This window comes from Microcaecilia unicolor, chromosome 7 (assembly GCF_901765095.1).
Source record: "Microcaecilia unicolor chromosome 7, aMicUni1.1, whole genome shotgun sequence".
NCBI lineage: Eukaryota > Metazoa > Chordata > Amphibia > Gymnophiona > Siphonopidae > Microcaecilia > Microcaecilia unicolor.
In genome coordinates, this window is record NC_044037.1 from 254,507,561 (window position 1) to 254,529,428 (window position 21,868).

The 21,868-nt window shown below is 44.6% G+C and overlaps 1 protein-coding gene across 1 annotated transcript in view; it reads right to left on the minus strand.

The window, feature by feature from the left end:
* Window positions 1-2,218: 2,218 nt before the first annotated feature.
* The window catches only part of EPC2 (enhancer of polycomb homolog 2), a 177,115-nt gene continuing 157,465 nt past the window's right edge, over window positions 2,219-21,868 (minus strand). The window contains exons 11-14 of the mRNA XM_030209088.1: window positions 14,115-14,251; window positions 11,686-11,845; window positions 9,433-9,766; window positions 2,219-4,312 (exon numbers count right to left, since the gene is read on the minus strand). Of these exons, the coding sequence (XP_030064948.1) occupies window positions 4,240-4,312; window positions 9,433-9,766; window positions 11,686-11,845; window positions 14,115-14,251 (704 nt within the window). The 3' untranslated portion in view covers window positions 2,219-4,239. The remainder of the gene's footprint in view (window positions 4,313-9,432; window positions 9,767-11,685; window positions 11,846-14,114; window positions 14,252-21,868) is intronic.

The following is a 21,868-nucleotide window of genomic DNA, read 5'->3' on the forward strand; positions in this document are numbered from 1 at the left end:
TCCGATTCTCAGCGGTTATAAACACTCTACACCCCGTCCACTCACACGTTTAACCAACCTCCCTATTGAGCCCATGGGGAGCAATAGTATTCCACGTAAATATCATGTGCTGCTCTCTACGTAAAAGTCTCAGAGAAATATGCCCCCCCCCCCCATTATTATAACACTGACATACCACAAATTTCAAATCCTGAAGTGCATGCCCTGCAGTCGCCCAGTGTGGTACTACAGGCGCTTCTTGTTTCAATAAGAGTATATTGCTCAAGTGTTATGCAATTCTGTTCTTAACTTTACGAATAGTATGCCCTACGTACCACAACCCACACGAGCAGCAGATACCATAAACACACTGACTGCTATTACAATCCTTGCGTGACCGCAATGCATACACCTGTCCTCCTCAATGGGGTATATTTATTTGAGAGACCTGCAATGCATACCTACAATACACATATGCTCCACACTCCCCGTGGCCCCCCCACTACATCTCTCCTCTGTGTCTCCATTAAAACCTTATAATGGGACATTATTTCACCCAGATTTTTCCCACGTGTATATGTGAACCGGGGTTGCTGTTGGAAATTCTCATGTACAGATAAAATAGGCCATAGTCGTTTCATTATTCTTTCCACCGTCATACTCTCCAAAGTGTATGGCAACATACACATCAATCTAGGGGTGCCTTGCGGTTTCCCAGAAGTGGTTAACCACTCTCGCTGGGCATTAAATGCCCGCTTCACCGCCTTATGAATAATTTTAGGATGGTACCCCCGCTGTCTAAACTGGGCTGACATCCCTTGTGCTTGTTCCTTAAACGTGTCACAAGAAGTGCACAGTCTCCGAATCTGGAGAAACAGCCCTGCCAGTATACTATTTCTCAACCGTAGAGGGTGATGGCTGCGGTAATGCAAAAGTGCATTCCAATCTGTGTCCTTGCGATAGGATTTGGTTACAAACTTACCCTGATGCCAGATAATGTTGACATCCAAAAAATTCACTGTATCTCCCCCTATATGATAGTGAAAGTGAATATTGGGGGATCTGCTCATTCAAATAAATCATACATTGATTTTAACTGGTCCTTTCCAAATCAATAAGATATCAAAGTACTGCAGCCATCCCGCCACACCTGAGAAAAAGGAAGATCTATACACAAAATTCTCCTTATATTGTGACATATACAGGCACGCCACCTTGGGGGCAACCGTGGTCCCCATTGCGACCCCCTTCACCTGTAAAAAATATTGATCTCCAAACCTAAAAATATTTTGGAAAATGATCGATTGTGCCATCTGATATAACAGGGATACCCGTCCTTCGGACAGCTGTAACATATTCAACAGTTGTTTTTGCATCTGCACGGCTGCCCATTGTGGTATATCCGTGTATAAAGCCGTAACATCTAGTGTTACTAGAATGACCTTGGACCCTATTTGTTCCGAAAAACCCTCCAATTCCAGTAAATGATTGGAATCCCTTACATAAGTTTGCTGGTATTGTGCAGTTAAATGTGGAGCTGAGGAGAATACTCCGGAAGTAGCAACAAGATCAGCATTAACAGCATTGGCTGATAATATGGGCATCTAGTGAAACTTCTGGAAGGAAGTTTTATGAAAGAACTTTTAACTGGAGCGAGGGTTGAAGAACAAAGTTTACTGCTACACTTCTAATGCTGTAGGCAGGCATGTGTAATGTATTAGATAGGTTTGGTGTAATGTTTGGATGAGTGTGGGTTTGTAGCTGATTTATCTTTTGATATGTGATTTTAAAGGTTTGATATATTTGTGATACATAATAAAGTGCAATCAAAGGATAGTTGTATGGTCTACTATTGTTATACAGTATACAACTATTAATATATTTTACCCAGTCTAGTGATTTGTGTATACATATTCACTGGGGAAATCCTGAAAACCCAACTGGGTTGCAGTCCTCGAGGATCAAGGTTGGACAGCCTTGTATTAGATCATATCATATGATCTTAAAAAATAAAAAAAATACAGTCAAGCAGACTTTGCTATGCACAGAGTAGTGCTATGCAATTTTTAGCTGGAAACCATAACTAAAAAATGCACAATAAATATATTTGTATTTTTATTTTGTTTCCTTTCCTCTGCTTGCCTGTCTGTATTACGATACTGCATAACTTCCAATTAAAAAGCAGATAAGCACACTGAAAAAATACAAAACGTAAATTTATTTTTTGTAAGTTTTTAGTTACACGTTTCCAGTTAAAAAGCATATACACATTTGAGCACATTGGCTAAGTTGTCAACATGAATTGCTGCTTTAAACTTACATAACATTTTAATAAATACAAAAGAAATACACTTTAAATATCCTATCAAAAAGACTATACAAATAAAAAATGGAAAGTATATAATATTCTTTCTGGTAGCATTTGTGATTTCACCAATGATAGCAGGTAATCTTGAAATTTCAATATGATGAATGCGAACTTCAAATCAACTTTTTTTTCAGGGGATTCTAGATCAAAAATATGGAACATAGGTCTAAAACAAAAAATGATGTGTACAGTATATTACCGTGGACATAATTTACTGAAAAGGCTTGCCATTCAGTTATTATTATTATTTTGTTACAATTTACCATATGAATCTAGTGTATTTTTAGGTAATCAAATCATAAGTATGCTGATCAACTTCCTCAATCCACTGTAAATACAGTGACATGTCCAACAAAAATCAGCAGCAAGATCTATTGGTACGACTTAAAAGGAAGCCCACTTATCCACTGCTGAGGCAGCAGATTACACTTTGAGTTTATGTTTTCTTTTTGAAAATGTGAAATTTCATTTTCTAAAAACAGTTCCCTTATCAATGGGCTCTATTTTTTCTAATTAAATGTTCTCATCTTTTGCAATAGTCATCATTATCATACTCCATTAATGGCCAATTATCTCCTAACAGAGCCAAATAATAAGACTATCCTTTAAATAGTAAAAAAAAACTACCCTCTACATAACCATGTCTTTTCTCTTTTTGCAAAACATTTTTTTACATTGTATAAGGAACACGTGCGCAAATTCTTAATGTTTTGATATGTATTTTATTTCCCTGCAGTTTTCACTTATCAAGAACAAGTAACAGGGAAAGTTGTCTGAACTAGTGCATAAACAAACGTTCTGGTAAACACCACTACACGTATCTAATTTACAAGAACTGTATTAAAAAAAAAAATCACTAAAACACTACACTACGAAGGTGTCCAACGCTTACAAGTCAGACTTTTTCAAACCCGTTACTTGCCTTGTAGCCACAGGAAAACTATTCAAAATTGAAAAGACCATCTTGCCACAATCCTCCCCCCGCCCACCACCAGGGATGGCTCGATATTTAGACCTCCAATAATTATTGCAATGATAAATAATGCAATATATAACTGGTAAAATAATCTTTTGTGTGTTATAGTTTTAAAGCCAGTTAAAATACACAGTCTTCCAATAAAATGTAATCTGTTGAAAAATGTTCGTATCAGCACAGTTTACATGTGCTAGATGCATAATTTTCCCCTAATCCATTTTTTCTGTGTGTAATTAACTCTTATAAACTGGTATCATAAATAGAAATATACATTCAAAATATATGGAAAAGTGAGTTACTACATAAAATTTTCATGTATCGATCCATCCCCTTCCCCTGCATGGTAATAGAAAATACTATTTTGCCTTGAACTTCATATTTGACAGTGAAATGCCACTAAATTTACCAAAAAAGTCCATCTAGTCAAATTGAGAGCAAAATGAACCGAGTGAAAACTTTACATTTCCTTTAGAAAAAAATTACAAGAATTTCATCTCCTAGCTATGAATCTTGAACTTTAGACACAAAGTTGAATTTATTTGTACAAGATACAAAATGTAAACATGGCAAAATAAATAGTTAAAACAAGTGATGCAGGATCCTATTTCATGCTCATGATCCCATTAAAGATTTTTTTTAATTCATTCAGTTGCAAATTCAAGTGCAAAAGCATGATGATGAATATCTACTATTCAAGTAACAGAAATATTGATGATACAAATAAACTATTTTACAAGGTAGTGATTTTCCCAATTTTACAAAATTTACACTGTACATCGATGTAATATACGATATACGGATAGTCCATTTAGGTCCATTTGAGCTCCCTGTGATCCACAGAGTGCAGAAATTTGCATTCAGTTGGAACAATAAATGCCTATACTATTAAGCACAGGACAAGTCCACTGTTTTAAGGTTATGTCACTTCCATTGCTACTGTTGTCTCTGCAATTCCATTTAAACCCAATCTTTCTGGCTCATGGTTCTCTCTGTAAAGAAAAGAACATGTTATTTAAAACTAATCCAGAATTATTACAAAAGTCATATAACACAACACAAAACCATGCTGTCAGATCAAGGTGCACTGGGACCTACATCTAGTCTTCAGATCATAAGTAACCAGAAGATCCCAAAAAGCAAATTAAAATTCTCATCTTTCATTTAATGGGAAAAGTGATGGTTTTCCAAGTCTACCTATTAGTTTTTAATAGATTTTTCCTCCAGAAATTTCCCTAAATCTCTTTTCAATCCCACTATGTTAGTTACCTTGATCACATCCCCTTTAATGTTTCTGTTACCATTCTCTTAACCTTTTCTAGTTCTTCTATATCTTGGACAGGGGCGTATCTGCGTGGGGCCTCAGGGGCCTGGGCCCCCGCAGATTTCGCCCTGGACCCCCCTACCGCTGCCAACCCTCCCCCTCCGTTGCTCGCCTACCTTCGCTGGCGGGGGACCCCAACCCCCGCCAGCCGAGGTCCGCGTCCTCCTGCCGCTGCCGGCTGCCTTTAAAGAATTCCGTCAGCTGGCGGGGGACCCCCAACCCCCGCCAGCCAAGCCGAGGTCCTTTCATTTTTCCACTGAAGCTGGCGCCGACGAAAGTTTCTTTTGAGTCTGACGTCGCTGCACGTTGTACGTGCAGGACGTCAGACTCAGAAACAGAATGAAGCTGTTTCTGAGTCTGACGTCCTGCACGTACAACGTGCAGCGACGTCAGACTCAAAAGAAACTTTCGTCGGCGCCAGCTTCAGTGGAAAAATGAAAGGACCTCGGCTTGGCTGGCGGGGGTTGGGGGTCCCCCGCCAGCTGACGGAATTCTTTAAAGGCAGCCGGCAGCGGCAGGAGGACGCGGACCTCGGCTGGCGGGGGTTGGGGTCCCCCGCCAGCGAAGGTAGGCGAGCAACGGAGGGGGAGGGTTGGCAATGGCAGCGGCTGGGGGGAGGGGGATCGGCAATGGCGGCGGCGGCAGGGGGGGGCTATAATGTGCCCCCTCACTCTGGCCCTGGCCCCCCCTACCGCCGCAGTTCAGATACGCCCCTGATCTTGGACCCAAACAGAGGCATAATGATATCTTCAGTTGTGCTCTGCAGCCCTTTTCAAATAATCTCTAACATTCTACTTGCTTTTATGACAGCTCTGAAACTTCAGCATATTGCTCACAGTGATGACAAGATCTTTTTACGTGGGAGGTGACTCCTAACTCATCACCTAGCACTTTATACCTGTAATTGGGATTTATTTCTCTATGTATATCACTTTGAACTTGTACACATTAAGATACTCTGAGGTCCTTTTACAAAGATGTGGGAAAAGTGGTCTTATTGTGCCACACGTGAAGGCCAATTTCTACTGCAGCAGTACAATGGCTGATTTCGCATTTTTAAAAAATTAATGGCCACGCGCTGTTGCCATTAGTGCGCGGCCATTAAAACAAATTACACATGAGCACTTACGGACAATTATTTTGTAGGCGGTAAGGGCTCATGTGCTAATGATGTACTAACTGATTAGTACTGGCCAGGGGCGTAGCCAGACTTCAGCGGGAGGGGGGTCCAGAGCCCGAGGTGAGGGGGCCCCCGCCACTGCCAACCCCCCATGCCATCACCACCAACTTTTACCCCCCTTGCAGACGATCCTCTCGACCCCCCTCCCGCACTGCCGCCGTTGCCTACCTTTGCTGGCGGGGGATCTGCAAGGCTTCGTTCTGTTTCTGTGAGTCTGACGTCACGCAGGATGTCAGACTCAGAAACAGAACGAGCTTTGCGCTGGAAGAAAAGGACCTCAGCTGGCAGGGTCGGGGTCCCCCGCCAGCAAAGGTAGGTGACGGCAGGAGGGGTCGAGAGGGTCGTTGGCAGGGGGGGTCCAGGGCCAAATCTACGGGGGCCCAGGCCCCCGTGGCCCCACGTAGGTATGCCACTGGTAAAAAGATATTCTGTTCTCCTACACACAGTGATTATCACTCTCTGCACTGACATGCCCCTTCTGCCATAAAAATGAAAAATATTTTTTAGCACGTAGTTTGAACCTGCTAATCTTAGACTTCCTGCAGGACCTCCTGCAGTAAACCTTTTTAAGTTCTGGGAAGAGCACTAACACTTACCGCAGCTTAGTAAAAGGCTCCCTCAGTCTCCTAGTCTCATAAAATCCTGCAATGTCTCAGAATCCTTTGCTGTTTTAACAGCTTTGAATAATTTTGTGTCATCTGCATGTCTAAACAATTCACTCACTGCTCCTTTTTCAAGATTGTTCATGAATATGATGAATAGTACAGGATTCAATACAGACCTTTGGGCACTCTACCATTGACCCTTTTTCAATTAGAAAACTGACCACTTCACTCTACTCTCCATTTCCTGTCTCTATGCCAGTTTCCAATCCACAGTAGGGCACTGCCTTCTATCCTGGGCTGTTTTAATTTCTTGAAGAATCTCTCATGGATGACTCTGTCAAATGTCTTTTTAAAATTGAAATATAGTACTGGGTTCTTGGAAGGAGGGAGGTCTGGGGCTGCCCGACCTACGGCACTATAATCAAGCCTGTGTGCTTCGCCATTTGGGTGACTAGTTTCTGGACAGACAGGATTATACCCCATGTCATTTTTATTTTTTTGTTTCAGGCCCCACGATCTTTAGTTCCTCAGCCTTTTTGGAATAGTTTGTTGTTGAGTCCGCTGTGGGTGCTTTGGAAAGATATGACTAGTTTTTGGGGAGTCGACTCACATGCGTCTGACCTGCTGCCAATTTGCGGTAATTTGATGTTTACACCTGGCAATGAGAATAGCACATTTTGGACCTGGGAACATATGGGCATCACGTGACTGGAGCATGTTTTGTCTGATAGGGGTTCTTTGTTGAGTTTAGGGCGTTGGGTATTGGTACAGAGATCATATAACCAAATATCTCATTACGTTGGCTCTTTGTGTGTTGAAGATTTGGGATCTTGGCACAGCCATCGTTTACGATAATTCTTCGTGTTGGTGAATGGTGAGAGGCTGTCAGACGCAGGCCTTTATAAAGCACTTGCTACCCTTTCCCCCCCCCCCCCCCCCCCCCCCCACACGAAGGACAAAGAGCTTATTGGACTACGTTGGGCAAGAGACATGGATAGACCCAACCTTTCTTTGAATTTCAACGCACTGACCTCCTGGATCCCCACTTTAGCTGTCAGTGCAGATCTGAGAGAATGCCAGTTTCGAATATTGAACAGGGCATATCTTACCAAAGTTCAAATTTTTAAAATGGGGAGGGCCTACGATGTACCATAAAGCATAGTCGCCTTGTGAATAGATATTCTGTTCTCCTACACACAGTGTTTATCACTTTACAGAGATTGGGTATGGGTGGGATGGGTTGGGTCGGGGTGGCAGAAGGATGGGGTATATTAGGTCAGCAGTGGTAGTGATGATTAGATGGGGGATCTTAGTTGCTCCCAGCTTGATGACTGTGTAAGTCAGTTCCATTGCATGTTTTGAATTGACCACTGATACTTTATATCTCTTTATCGTTTATACAGTTTACTTTGGGGGTTAGATAGTTACCACGAGTATATAGTGAGATGGGGTGGGATACTTGTAATACTTGATGATGGATTATTTCCCCCTTTTCGTTTCTGCTGTATACTCCTCATGTGTATCTTTGTATATACATTTGATTGGATGTACTCTTTTCTATGGTCATCAATAAAAACTGTTAAAGTAAAATTGAAATATATTATGAGGTCATTTTAGAAGGATCAGCATTTGAACATGTAAACAGTGGCATTTACTTGTCTAGATCACATACACATGCAAATACTGATTTTAGAAAGCTACTACTTGCACTTGTACATCACAGGAACACAGGAATTTAAAGAGGATGTGGTGGGATAATGGAGGCTGCAGATGAAAATGTGTGAGATCAGGATGCTCTACTTTTCAGTCTCTATTTGTAAAATCACAGGTCCTACTGGATGTGCTAGTAATCTACTATTTTATGAAAGGATCTGTGTTCAGTAAAGTCTTTTGTTAAATACAGGGAGAAGTGAGCACATGCTGACCTGGAAGTCTCTTTTGTGATCTCAACACTGTTTCTCAAATGGGCCTTCACAGGGGCGGCCCAAGGCAATCTGCCACCCGAGGTAGGGATGAGATGCCGTCCCCGTTCCCCATCCAGTCTGGCATCTCCCCACTTCCTTCCTCAATCCTTTTCCCCACATTTACCTTATTTTTTTGCCAAAAGGCAGCAGTGATTCCCATAGGCTGCTCTGCCGCCGGCACCAGCCTCTTCGCTCTACTGTGTCCCGCCTTCAAGGAAACAGGAAGTTACGTCAAGAGGCGGGCCACAGTAGGGAGAAGAGGCTGGTGCCGGCAGCAAGGCAGCCTATGGGAATCACTGACACTGCCATCGCCACCTTTTGGAAAATAAAAAAAAATTAAGTAAACATGGGGAAGAGGGGTGAGGAGGGAAGGGGAGTGCGCCGTTCCTGGAGAGTGTCACTTGAGTCCCCCACCTCAGTTGGCCTAATGGTAGGGTCGCCACTGCGCCTTCACATTTAACCAGCTCACATTTATGTACATGTTTACTTACACCTTTAAAAATGTTGACTTCTGCAATATCCATGCTGAATTATTCTCATTAAGCCTTTTCTATCTATATTGTCAATAATTTTGCTTATTTTGCATCTACATTTTTCCCAGCACCACTGTATTTCTTTAGAATAGCTTCTACCATTTCCCCCTGGTCTACAGTTCTCAATCACCCCTGGAGCCATTTTTATAAATTGTCATTATATTGGCCACTCTCCAGTCCTCAGTTACCATGGCCATTTTAAATGATAGGTTACAACTAGTAACAGATTAGCAATTTCCTGTTTGAGCTTTTTCAAGACACTGGGGTAAATGCCATCTAGTCCTAGTTGTTTGGGAGAGGGTGTGGAATTTAAAACAGGAGAAAAACAGGAACAAGGGAATACACATTTCATACTCTGAAAATCCCATACCTTTATGTACTCTACAAAATTTACATTCTATAGAAACAATACAACAGTACAAAGCAAAAATGTGAATCCAGGGTACAGTTATCATAAAAGAATTATTAAATAGCATGAAAATATTGTTCTGATTTATTATACATACCGTGCTATGCTGCTGATGGCACTGCTAGGAGTCACCTTTGGCACTCTGTCCATACTGGCAGCAACTGTGGCAAGTTTTAAGGCTGTTGGCGATGGTGCTGAAGTCCTTGTATTGATATGCACATTGACCGGAGAAACAACACTGACATTGTTAAGGTGGACTGCATTAGTTAGGCAAGAATTGTTCATTGGAAGTGTTTGAGGGTTACTTGTGCACAACGTTGGAATTAAGTGGTTTGTGGTGGTGTGGCCAACTGTCCTTACAAGTTGCACTGTTGAAATCCCTGGGCTGGATGATAAAGCCATATTGGCAGAGTACAGAGTTTTAGAAGTTCCTATTTAAACAAACAAAATAAAAAATAATGAGTATTCAAAACACGTTCATTTTAATAAAAGAAAGAACAGATGTGAAACAATTTAGAGGCTCTGATTTTACAAAGCTGGCACATGGACATTTAAAACTGATGAATGTCTAAATGGCACGAAGGAATGGTCTGGGCATATTCTGGGCGGGGCTACAGGAGGTCCAAAAAACAAATGTTTATTTCCCATTTCAAAAGGAATACGAACATCTATGTTCACAAACATGGACATCAGGAACCACAACTGCTTACCTGTGAAGTCCAGGTTTCAAAAAAAATACTTTTACTGAGTAGCTCTCCTTCATCCACCAGTGGTTGGTGTCCCCCCTGAACATGAAACTGGACTGTGTGACAGCTTCAGCAGAAACAAATGTTTGTGTTTCTACAAAGGCTGACCAAACGCTTATGTTCCATCACATACTTGTCTATGTGGTCATTATACAATATAGCTATTCATATGCTGCTACAGAGATGTTCATGTTCCTGTGTTGTCCTGTTGATAAGATGTTTCTCTTTCTAAAATGGATGTTCATCTTGCACGCTACCGGCATATAAACATCCATTTCACCAGGTATTTTAGAAGAGGTTCTGTGTTGGCAGATCCTGTTCTAAGATACTAGCAGAACTTCACATGCCCCAACTTGGAATATTTAAAATTTCAATTTAGATGTCCTTTCTAAAATGCTACTCCAAATGTACAGTGTCGCAAGTAACTATTCAGCAAACACATAACTTTAAATAAATACACCTTTTCTGTTTCAAGCAATTCCTGCTTTCAGGCTTGAATACATAAATTATTCATAAAGCAGCTCAATTTTGCTGCTCTCCATAATTATTTTTATTGGGAAAGCATGATAAACCATAATACCTGCAAGCAGGTCACAGCAATTTACAATCAATAAAACACAAGATAGTAAACGGAATGCCAAAAACTAGACAGGACAGCATTAATCAATCACACAGAACCCAAACTTCATATAACTTTTAGCCTGGAATGCCCCAAATGCCAATATATATGGCCAACAGTTATCCGTATAAGTCCCAAAAAAGCACTGGTTGGCTGTCATTCATTGCTGATCATATAATATTGACTCCTGTTATCTTCAATTGCACCAAATTTTAAAAATGTCTACAAAAAGTATACTTATTTCTCATTATAACTAAAACTATGTCTTCCATTAATATTAAAGGATGCCTTAGCCATCACCAAACACTTTAAAATATAAATATCTGATTATGTTTGATTAACATTTTATATACAGCAATGCCCCAGCAAGTCAAACTGCCTTAATTAGATGTCAGCACCTATCACACTTGGTGCAAAGATGAGCCACCATCTTACCTTATGCAGCTAACCAAAGATAAGAGATCCAAACTCAAATTTTCTTCTTCACAGTACTACTAACCAAGCCCTATGACTGCTCTGTTATGCAGATTTTAATTCATCCAAAGCAAACCTCTGTGTAAACTGAAAGCAAAACTACTATATTTTTTGTGTGCCTGACTATCTTTTCTATCACTTCTCTTTAATCCCACTGATGGAATTCTTGCTTATAATGAAATCTTCTCAGTAGTAAACATGTATCAGATATGCAGATAGGACATAAATAAATGGGCCATATTGAGGTGGAATCACATATATATAGTATATTAAATAAAATAGCTCTCCAGATCAGGAGGATTGGATAATATAAGGTAAAACTGCAAATACCCTTGGTCTGATCTGTACAGTTATTTTCCCACTGTTCCTCAATACCCATGATACTGGTCCAAAGTTGATGCTATTCTTGTATAACTGATCTGCATTGTGCACACTCTCAGCATTTGTTCTTTCAAATCATGATGATTTGTCACAAAAAAAGCATTAATGAAACACCTTTCAAAAGTCTCACCTGAAGACTGCACAACACCATTTATGTTGTTGTGACCAGTACTCTGTTCCTTGGTCATCTCGCTGCGACCAGGAGCTGGAGCACTGACCACTGCAGATGCAGCAAAGTGGGCACTGGCCGAATCAAGTGTTTTGGACATACAGTCAGAAGTGCTTGAGCCCTGTAAAAGGTTTAACAATGTTAAGAAATTGTTTGCTGTTTTAACAAAAATTACAAAAGTTTTATTTCTTTAGAAGAGGTGACTCTAACTTAAACAAAGGACTACCCGCCAGAAATCCTTCTCTCTGGTTTACCAAGGACCTGAAAATCCTAAAAAAAGGAATATCAGCTTAGAGGAAAGGTAGAAAGAGGACAGAATTGATGAGATTTTAAATTACGTAGAAACCACAGCTGGCATAATCAACAGATGCTGAAAATGAAATTAAGACAAACTGATAATGACAACCTCTGCGGATCAGACAAATAAACAAGGAGCGGAGACCAGTGAATAACAGGAAATCAATATAGGTGATGACATTTATTATGATTAGTAATGACCTGACATGGCTGATAGAGTGAGAGTGAGTAGTGTTGCTTTCCTTCTTGTGAAGCCTTCTGAATAAGAAAAGAAGATCTTTATGACGGTCTGTGCCAGAGCCGGTGGCGGGAGTCGGGGCTGGTGGTTGGGAGGCGGGGATAGTGCTGGGCAGACTTATACGGTCTGTGCCCTGAAGAGGACAGGTACAAATCAAAGTAGGGTATACACAAAAAGTAGCACGCATGAGTTGTCTTGTTGGGCAGACTGGATGGACCGTGCAGGTCTTTTTTCTGCCGTCATCTACTATGTTACTATGACTGTTTCTATATTGTTGTTGGATGTACAGTACATACCTTCGGGATCCCTGACGCAGCACATGCCAAAATATGGTCACACTGGGTCACTGCTAGTCATAACAAAGGTCACTGCCTATATTACAAGGCTCCTGTTATTCATTTGTCTCCTCCACTTGGCCGTCTCTGCTCCAGATTTATTTGGAAATGAGACAGAGCTATCCCTCTTAATTCCTTACAATGGCCAACTCTAAGACTATGAATTCATTTTAAATGGCATTGATAACCATTATAGGTGTTGGCCTGAGAGTGTGGTATCACTCTGCCGATCCACAAAAGCATTGCCAAAATGCTGATTTTACAGTTCCCTCATTGAAGGAATGGAGGACGATGAGAACCACAGAGAGAACATTTACTAGGATGGCTCCTAATCTGGAACTTAAAGATGCACAACCTTACATCCAAATTTAGTAGCACTCAAACTTACCAGTCAATATTCAACCAGCGGCAGTCAGCAGTTTTAAACACTGACTACCACTGGCAGAATTAGGCCCCAATTCACAGGGTAGACAGATTTTGCAGTTTGCTTTTATTTGTGTTTTTTATGTTTGTTGTTATTGATACGTAAAAGTTTTATGGATGTTTTTATTGTAATCTACTTAGTGTTTAGGCAGAATATAAATATATGAAATAAAATAAAACAAATAAATTGGTGACTGACTGAACATATTAACATTCAACACCTGGACAGGTACCTAAAGCTTAAAATACAATACCATGGGGAAAAAATTTTGACCCTCAGTCTTTTACAAGTAAGAGATCATATGGGGGATAATTTTATAACAGGACATTCATGTTAAAATTCCAAGATGACATCTATTTTATAAATGTGCCTATGTGTCTTTATAAAATAGGCACTGTGAAGCACTCCCAGTACTGCTCTTAAGATGATGCAAATCTGTGTGTGACCTCTATGTGTTTGTGTATTATATAAAATATGCATCTACATCACAGCTCGGTCTTCACTCTGCTCAAACTAATAACCTGGGAATGCCTACGAGCACTCTGTGTAAAAGTGCTATGTTTACACACACACACACACACACACACACATATATATATATATATATATATATACACACACACACAATTTCTAGAATTTTGCCTAGTATCCCAAGATAAAGATTTCCAACCATCCACGTATTAGAACAGATATCCAAGAATTTGTGAAAATCAACATTTTATACGTATTATTGGTTTGCATCTGACACACTGTATATCTTATCTAAAGGCTCATGGATGAACAATTCCGAGTTAGCTAAAGGAAGTCATCCATAGACTGCTGTTATTCAAAAGTTGTATTTCTAAAAATCTCTCTTAAATATATATATGTAAACACACATACACAGAGAAATAAAAGGGTAAATAAAAAAATAGAAACAAAACAAGCAAAAATAGAATATATGATGTAAAACAAAAATATATTTAAAAAATGGCAAACCAGGGAAAATGCTGAAAAAAAACATACACAAAACCAACATATTTTCCTGTTGCTATCTGAACCAAGTAGATTATGGGTCATTCCTCATATTATGCTGCTGGAAAACAGTCAAACATACCTGTGCTTTCGGATGTGTCTGAAGCGAGGAATGCTGCGACTGCTGCTTCTGTTGTAGCTGAGCCAGCTGCTGTCGCTGCATTTGAACTAACTGCTGTTGATGTGTCTGAAATTGCTCCTCTGTGATACCTCCTGTGACTGGAATAAGAAAAAAAAATTCTGCAATGTGGTCCAAAAATGTTAAATCAGAGCTCTGAAAACTCAGGACACAAGTATAGATATATTACACCAATTCTCTGAAGGAGGACATTATTACATTCCAAAGGCAGGTTTAGACAGTTTATCTCTGGCAGAAAGTCATTATATACAAAGTAAAAAAAAAAAACAAAAACCAACAACAACAACCAACCAACCAACCAAACAAGAACGACCAATAAACCTTAGGGTTTTATATAAGCACATTTCACTGCTATTCAGCACCACAGTCTGGACAGCTCCAATTGCAGACAAGCAGTTACTACAAAACTGTCTGAACATCACAAACCTTTGAAACATACTAACAAAGCACTTGCTAGCTGTTAAATATCTACCCAAGCCTGAGGATTTCAATCCTAAATATTCTCCAGCTTACGACTTCTCAACATTTTATATTTTCCTATTAGAAATGTAAAATAGTACCCCTCAACAGCAAATTACTTGAGTAATTTATTTGTGCTAATTCAATCTCAAATAACTAGGATTTATAATCTTAGGTATTTATAACTTACACATCTACGTGTTTACTTTCCAGATAAATAGATATTCTTTTCAGGTAGAAACAAGTAAAATCATTTTACCAGTATATTTGCAACACAGGTAGTACTGCTAAGTACGTTTTCTGAAAGAATCAAATATGTATTTTTGTATCACTTAGGAGTCATCGGTCCAGAAAAGGCACAAAGAGCAAGCAGAAGATTAAGGATAAGCCAGTGGAGGTGTGAGAGAGTACTAGGAGAAGTGTTTTTCCAACTTCTTTTCAATAAACACTTATTTAAATTTTTTTTCGTATCGTGTTTATTAAGGAATATTTCCAAGAAATTCGGACATTTTCAAAATATCTTCCCTCTGTACCACCTAATTAACAAGAGCTAAATATCAGGAATGTTGGCAAGCTTGCTCTCATTTTTTGGAGCAAACTCAGATGAAGGTATTTTGAAAGTGATTCTCTTGCTCTCTTTTACTTTGAAACCTAATGCTGTTTTTTTTTTTAAGCAAGAAAGCGAATGCTACATACCTGTAGAAGGTATTCTCCGAGGACAGCAGGCTGATTGTTCTCACTGATGGGTGACGTCCACGGCAGCCCCTCCAATCGGAAACTTCACTAGCAAAGTCCTTTGCTAGCCCTCGCGCGCCCGCGCGCACCGCGCATGCGCGGCCGTCTTCCCGCCCGAAACCGGCTCGAGCCGGCCAGTCCAGTATGTAGCAAGACAATACACTTCAAGGGAAGACACAACTCCAAAGGGGAGGCGGGCGGGTTTGTGAGAACAATCAGCCTGCTGTCCTCGGAGAATACCTTCTACAGGTATGTAGCATTCGCTTTCTCCGAGGACAAGCAGGCTGCTTGTTCTCACTGATGGGGTATCCCTAGCCCCCAGGCTCACTCAAAACAACAACATTGGTCAATTGGGCCTCGCAACGGCGAGGACATAACTGAGATTGACCTAAAAAATTTACCAACTAACTGAGAGTGTAGCCTGGAACAGAACAAACAGGGCCCTCGGGGGGTGGAGTTGGATCCTAAAGCCCAAACAGGTTCTGAAGAACTGACTGCCCGAACCGACTGTCACGTCGGGTATCCTGCTGCAGGCAGTAATGAGATGTGAATGTGTGGACAGATGACCACGTCGCAGCTTTGCAAATTTCCTCCATGGTGGCTGACTTCAAGTGGGCTACCGACGCTGCCATGGCTCTAACATTATGAGCCGTGACATGACCCTCAAGAGCCAGCCCCGCCTGGGCGTAAGTGAAGGAAATGCAATCTGCTAGCCAATTGGATATGGTGCGTTTCCCTACAGCCACTCCCCTCTTGTTGGGATCAAAAGAAACAAACAATTGGGCGGACTGTCTGTGGGGCTGTGTCCGCTCCAGATAGAAGGCCAATGCTCTCTTGCAGTCCAATGTGTGCAGCTGACGTTCAGCAGGGCAGGAATGAGGACGGGGAAAGAATGTTGGCAAGACAATTGACTGGTTCAGATGGAACTCCGACACAACCTTTGGCAGAAACTTAGGGTGAGTGCGGAGGACTACTCTGTTGTGATGAAATTTGGTGTAAGGGGCCTGGGCTACCAGGGCCTGAAGCTCACTGACTCTACGAGCCGAGGTAACTGCCACCAAGAAAATGACCTTCCAGGTCAAGTACTTCGGATGGCAGGAATTCAGTGGCTCGAAAGGAGGTTTCATCAGCTGGGTGAGAACGACATTGAGATCCCATGACACTGTAGGAGGCTTGACAGGGGGCTTTGACAAAAGCAAACCTCTCATGAAGCGAACAACTAAAGGCTGTCCTGAGATCGGCTTACCTTCCACTTGGTAATGGTATGCACTGATTGCACTAAGGTGAACCCTTACGGAGTTGGTCTTCAGACCAGACTCAGACAAGTGGAGAAGGTATTCAAGCAGGGTCTGTGTAGGACAAGAGCGAGGATCTAGGGCCTTGCTGTCACACCAGACGGCAAACCTCCTCCAATGAAAGAAGTAACTTCTCTTAGTGGAGTCTTTCCTGGAAGCAAGCAAGATGCGGGAGACACCCTCTGGCAGACCCAAAGAGGCAAAGTCTACGCCCTCAACATCCAGGCCGTGAGAGCCAGGGACTGGAGGTTGGGATGCAGAAGAGCCCCTTCGTCCTGCGTGATGAGGGTCGGAAAACACTCCAATCTCCACGGTTCTTCGGAGGATAACTCCAGAAGAAGAGGGAACCAGATCTGACGCGGCCAAAAAGGAGCAATCAGAATCATGGTGCCTCGGTCTTGCTTGAGTTTCAACAAAGTCTTCCCCACCAGAGGAATGGGAGGATAAGCATACAGCAGACCTTCCCCCCAATCCAGGAGGAAGGCATCCGACGCCAGTCTGCCGTGGGCCTGAAGCCTGGAACAGAACTGAGGGACCTTGTGGTTCACTTGAGATGCGAAGAGATCCACCAGGGGGGTGCCCCACGCCTGGAAGATCTGTCGCACCACACGGGAATTGAGCGACCACTCGTGAGGTTGCATAATCCTGCTCAACCTGTCGGCCAGACTGTTGTTTACGCCTGCCAGATATGTGGCTTGGAGCACCATGCCTTGACGGCGAGCCCAGAGCCACATGCTGACGGCTTCCTGACACAGGGGGCGAGATCCGGTGCCCCCCTGCTTGTTGACATAGTACATGGCAACCTGATTGTCTGTCTGAATTTGGATAATTTGGTGGGACAGCCGATCTCTGAAAGCCTTCAGAGCATTCCAGATCGCTCGCAACTCCAGAAGATTGATCTGTAGATCGCTTTCTTGGAGGGACCACCTTCCTTGGGTGTGAAGCCCATCGACATGAGCTCCCCATCCCAGGAGAGACGCATCCGTGGTCAGCACTTTTTGAGGCTGAGGAATTTGGAAGGGACGTCCCAGAGTCAAATTGGAGCAAATCGTCCACCAATACAGGGATTCGAGAAAACTCGTGGACAGGTGGATCACGTCCTCTAGACCCCCGGCGGCCTGATACCACTGGGAGGCTAGGGTCCATTGAGCAGATCTCATGTGAAGGCGGGCCATGGGAGTCACATGAACTGTGGAAGCCATGTGGCCCAGCAATCTCAACATCTGCCGAGCTGTGATCTGCTGGGACGCTCGCACCCGCGAGACGAGGGACAACAAGTTGTTGGCCCTCGCCTCTGGGAGATAGGCGCGAGCCGTCCGAGAATCCAGCAGGGCTCCGATGAATTCGAGTTTCTGCACTGGGAGAAGATGGGACTTTGGGTAATTTATCACAAACCCCAGTAGCTCCAGGAGGCGAATAGTCATCTGCATGGACTGCAGGGCTCCTGCCTCGGATGTGTTCTTCACCAGCCAATCGTCGAGATATGGGAACACGTGCACCCCCAGCCTGCGAAGCGCCGCTGCTACCACAGCTAGGCACTTTGTGAACACCCTGGGCGCAGAGGCGAGCCCAAAGGGTAGCACACAGTACTGGAAGTGGCGTGCGCCCAGCTGAAATCGCAGATACTGTCTGTGAGCTGGCAGTATCGGGATGTGTGTGTAGGCATCCTTCAAGTCCAGAGAGCATAGTCAATCGTTTTGCTGAATCATGGGGAGAAGGGTGCCCAGGGAAAGCATCCTGAACTTTTCTTTTACGAGATATTTGTTCAGGGCCCTTAGGTCTAGGATGGGACGCATCCCCCCTGTTTTCTTTTCCACAAGGAAGTACCTGGAATAGAACCCCAGCCCTTCTTGCCCGGATGGCACGGGCTCGACCGCATTGGCGCTGAGAAGGGCGGAGAGTTCCTCTGCAAGTACCTGCTTGTGCTGGAAGCTGTAGGACTGAGCTCCCGGTGGACAATTTGGAGGTTGTGAGGCCAAATTGAGGGTGTATCCTTGCCGGACTATTTGGAGAACCCACTGATCGGAGGTTATGAGAGGCCACCTTTGGTGAAAAGCTTTCAACCTCCCTCCGACAGGCAGGTCGCCCGGCACTGACACTTGGATGTCGGCTATGCTCTGCTGGAGCCAGTCAAAAGCTCGCCCCTTGCTTTTGCTGGGGAGCCGCGGGGCCTTGCTGATTCGCACGCTGCTGACGAGAGCGAGCGCGCTGGGGCTTAGCCTGGGCCGCAGGCTGTCGGGAAGGAGGATTGTACCTACGCTTGCCAGAAGTATAGGGAACAGTCTTCCTTCCCCCGAAAAATCGTCTACCTGTAGAGGTAGAAGCTGAAGGCTGCCGGCGGGCGAATTTGTCGAATGCGGTGTCCCGCTGGTGGAGAGACTCTACCACCTGCTCGACTTTTTCGCCAAAAATGTTATCCGCACGGCAAGGCAAGTCCGCAATCCGCTGCTGGATTCTATTCTCCAGGTCGGCGGCACGCAGCCATGAGAGCCTGCGCATCACCACACCTTGAGCAGCGGCCCTGGACGCAACATCAAAAGTGTCATAAACTCCTCTGGCCAGGAATTTTCTGCACGCCTTCAGCTGCCTGACCACCTCCTGAAAAGGCTTGGCTTGCTCAGGGGGAAGAGCATCAACCAAGCCCGCCAACTGCCGCACATTATTCCGCATGTGTATGCTCGTGTAGAGCTGGTAAGACTGGATCTTGGACACGAGCATAGAGGAATGGTAGGCCTTCCTCCCAAAGGAGTCTAAGGTTCTAGCGTCCTTGCCCGGGGGCGCCGAAGCATGTTCCCTAGAACTCTTAGCCTTCTTTAGGGCCAAATCCACAACTCCAGAGTCATGAGGCAACTGAGTGCGCATCAGCTCTGGGTCCCCATGGATCCGGTACTGGGACTCGATCTTCTTGGGAATGTGGGGATTAGTTAATGGCTTGGTCCAGTTCGCAAGCAATGTCTTCTTCAGGACATGGTGCAAGGGAACAGTGGACGCTTCCTTAGGTGGAGAAGGATAGTCCAGGAGCTCAAACATTTCAGCCCTGGGCTCGTCCTCCACAACCACCGGGAAGGGGATGGCCGTAGACATCTCCCGGACAAAGGAGGCAAAAGACAGACTCTCGGGAGGAGAAAGCTGTCTCTCAGGAGAGGGAGTGGGATCAGACGGAAGACCCTCAGACTCCTCGTCAGAGAAATATCTGGGATCTTCCTCTTCCTCCCACGAGGCCTCACCCTCGGTGTCAGACACAAGTTCACGGACCTGTGTCTGCAACCTCGCCCTGCTCGACTCCGTGGAACCCCGTCCACGATGGGGGCGTCGAGAGGTAGACTCCCTCGCCCGCATCGGCGAAGCTCCCTCCGCCGACGTAGTCGGGGAGCCTTCCTGGGAGGTGGCCGCGGTCGGTACCGCACGCGGTACCGACGTCGGGGACCTCAACCTGGGCGATGGGCCAGCCGGCGCCACGCTCGACGGTACCGGTGGCGCAAGCACCGCCGGTACCGGAGGGGTAGGGCGCAACAGCTCTCCCAGAATCTCTGGGAGAACGGCCCGGAGGCTCTCGTTTAGAGCGGCTGCAGAGAAAGGCTGAGAGGTCGATGCAGGCGTCGACGTCAGTACCTGTTCCGGGCGTGGAGGCTGTTCCGGGCTGTCCAGAGCGGAGCGCATCGACACCTCCTGAACAGAGGGTGAGCGGTCCTCTCGGTGCCGATGCCTGCTGGGTGCCGAATCCCTCGGCGACCCAGAGCTCTCGGTGCCGACACGGGGAGGAGACCGGTGTCGATGCTTCTTCGATTTTTTCCGAAGCATGTCACCGGAGCTCCCCGGCACCGACGAGGAGGACGTCGAATCCATCCGTCGCTTCCTCGGGGCCGAGACTGAAGAAGGTCGATCTCGGGGGGGCTGTACCGCAGGAGCCCTCAGGGTAGGCGGAGACCCACCCGAGGGCTCACCGCCACCAGCAGGGGAATGGACAGCCCTCACCTGCACTCCACCCGATGCACCACCGTCCGACGACATCAGCAGACGAGGTCCTGGTACCACCGACGTCGATGCAGCTATCCGATGTCTCGGCGCCGATGCAGAGGCCCGATGCCTCGATGCACTCGATGCAGGGGCGGCCGAGGAAGGAGGTCTGGACGCTGACGACGTCGATGCACTCGAAGATCCCGGTGCCGATGCCGACGAAGAGCCCGAGAACAACACGTTCCACTGGGCTAGTCTCGCTACCTGAGTCCGCCTTTGAAGCAGGGAACACAGACTGCAGTTCTGAGGGCGGTGCTCGGCCCCCAGACACTGAAGACACGACGAGTGTCGATCAGTGAGCGAGATAACCCGGGCGCACTGGGTGCACTTCTTGAAGCCGCTGGAAGGCTTCGATGTCATGGGCGGAAAAATCACGCCGGCGAAATCAAAAGCCGAAATGGCGAAATTTGAAGCACCAAATTTAGAGGGAGAAAAAATCTCGACCGAGGCCGAAAAGAGGCCTACCCCGACGACGAAAGAAAACTTACCGGGGCAAAAAAGCTGGAAGTACGGGGAGGATTTACACGAAACCCGGCGGGGGGTTTCCGGAGCACTTCCCGACTAGGACAAAGCTTTCCCGAAGGAAAAAAACACGTTCAAAACAAATTGGACGCGCGAGGTCGACTTTCCGGGGCTCGACACGGCGAAAACACGACCGTACCGAGTGCGGACAAAAGAAGACTGGCCGGCTCGAGCCGGTTTCGGGCGGGAAGACGGCCGCGCATGCGCGGTGCGCGCGGGCGCGCGAGGGCTAGCAAAGGACTTTGCTAGTGAAGTTTCCGATTGGAGGGGCTGCCGTGGACGTCACCCATCAGTGAGAACAAGCAGCCTGCTTGTCCTCGGAGAAAATATATTTATCTCCTGAAGTTCTCTATAGTGACTTGAGTTAAATAAAGACAGTTTTCGGGACTGTATTCTGAGGTGGGTTACTCTAGTGCCGGCTTTTTTCTTAAGTTTTCCTGTTACTGTTCTGTTAAATTTCAGGAGAACTGACTGACCTTCCTTGACCACAATAATCTTAAAAGTATTGTTAAGGAAAGGGAAATGGGACTTGATATACTGCCTTTCTGAGGTTTTTGCAACTACATTCAAAGCGGTTTACATATATTCAGGTACTTATTTTGTACCAGGGGCAATGGAGGGTTAAGTGACTTGCCCAGAGTCACAAGGAGCTGCAGTGGGAATCGAACT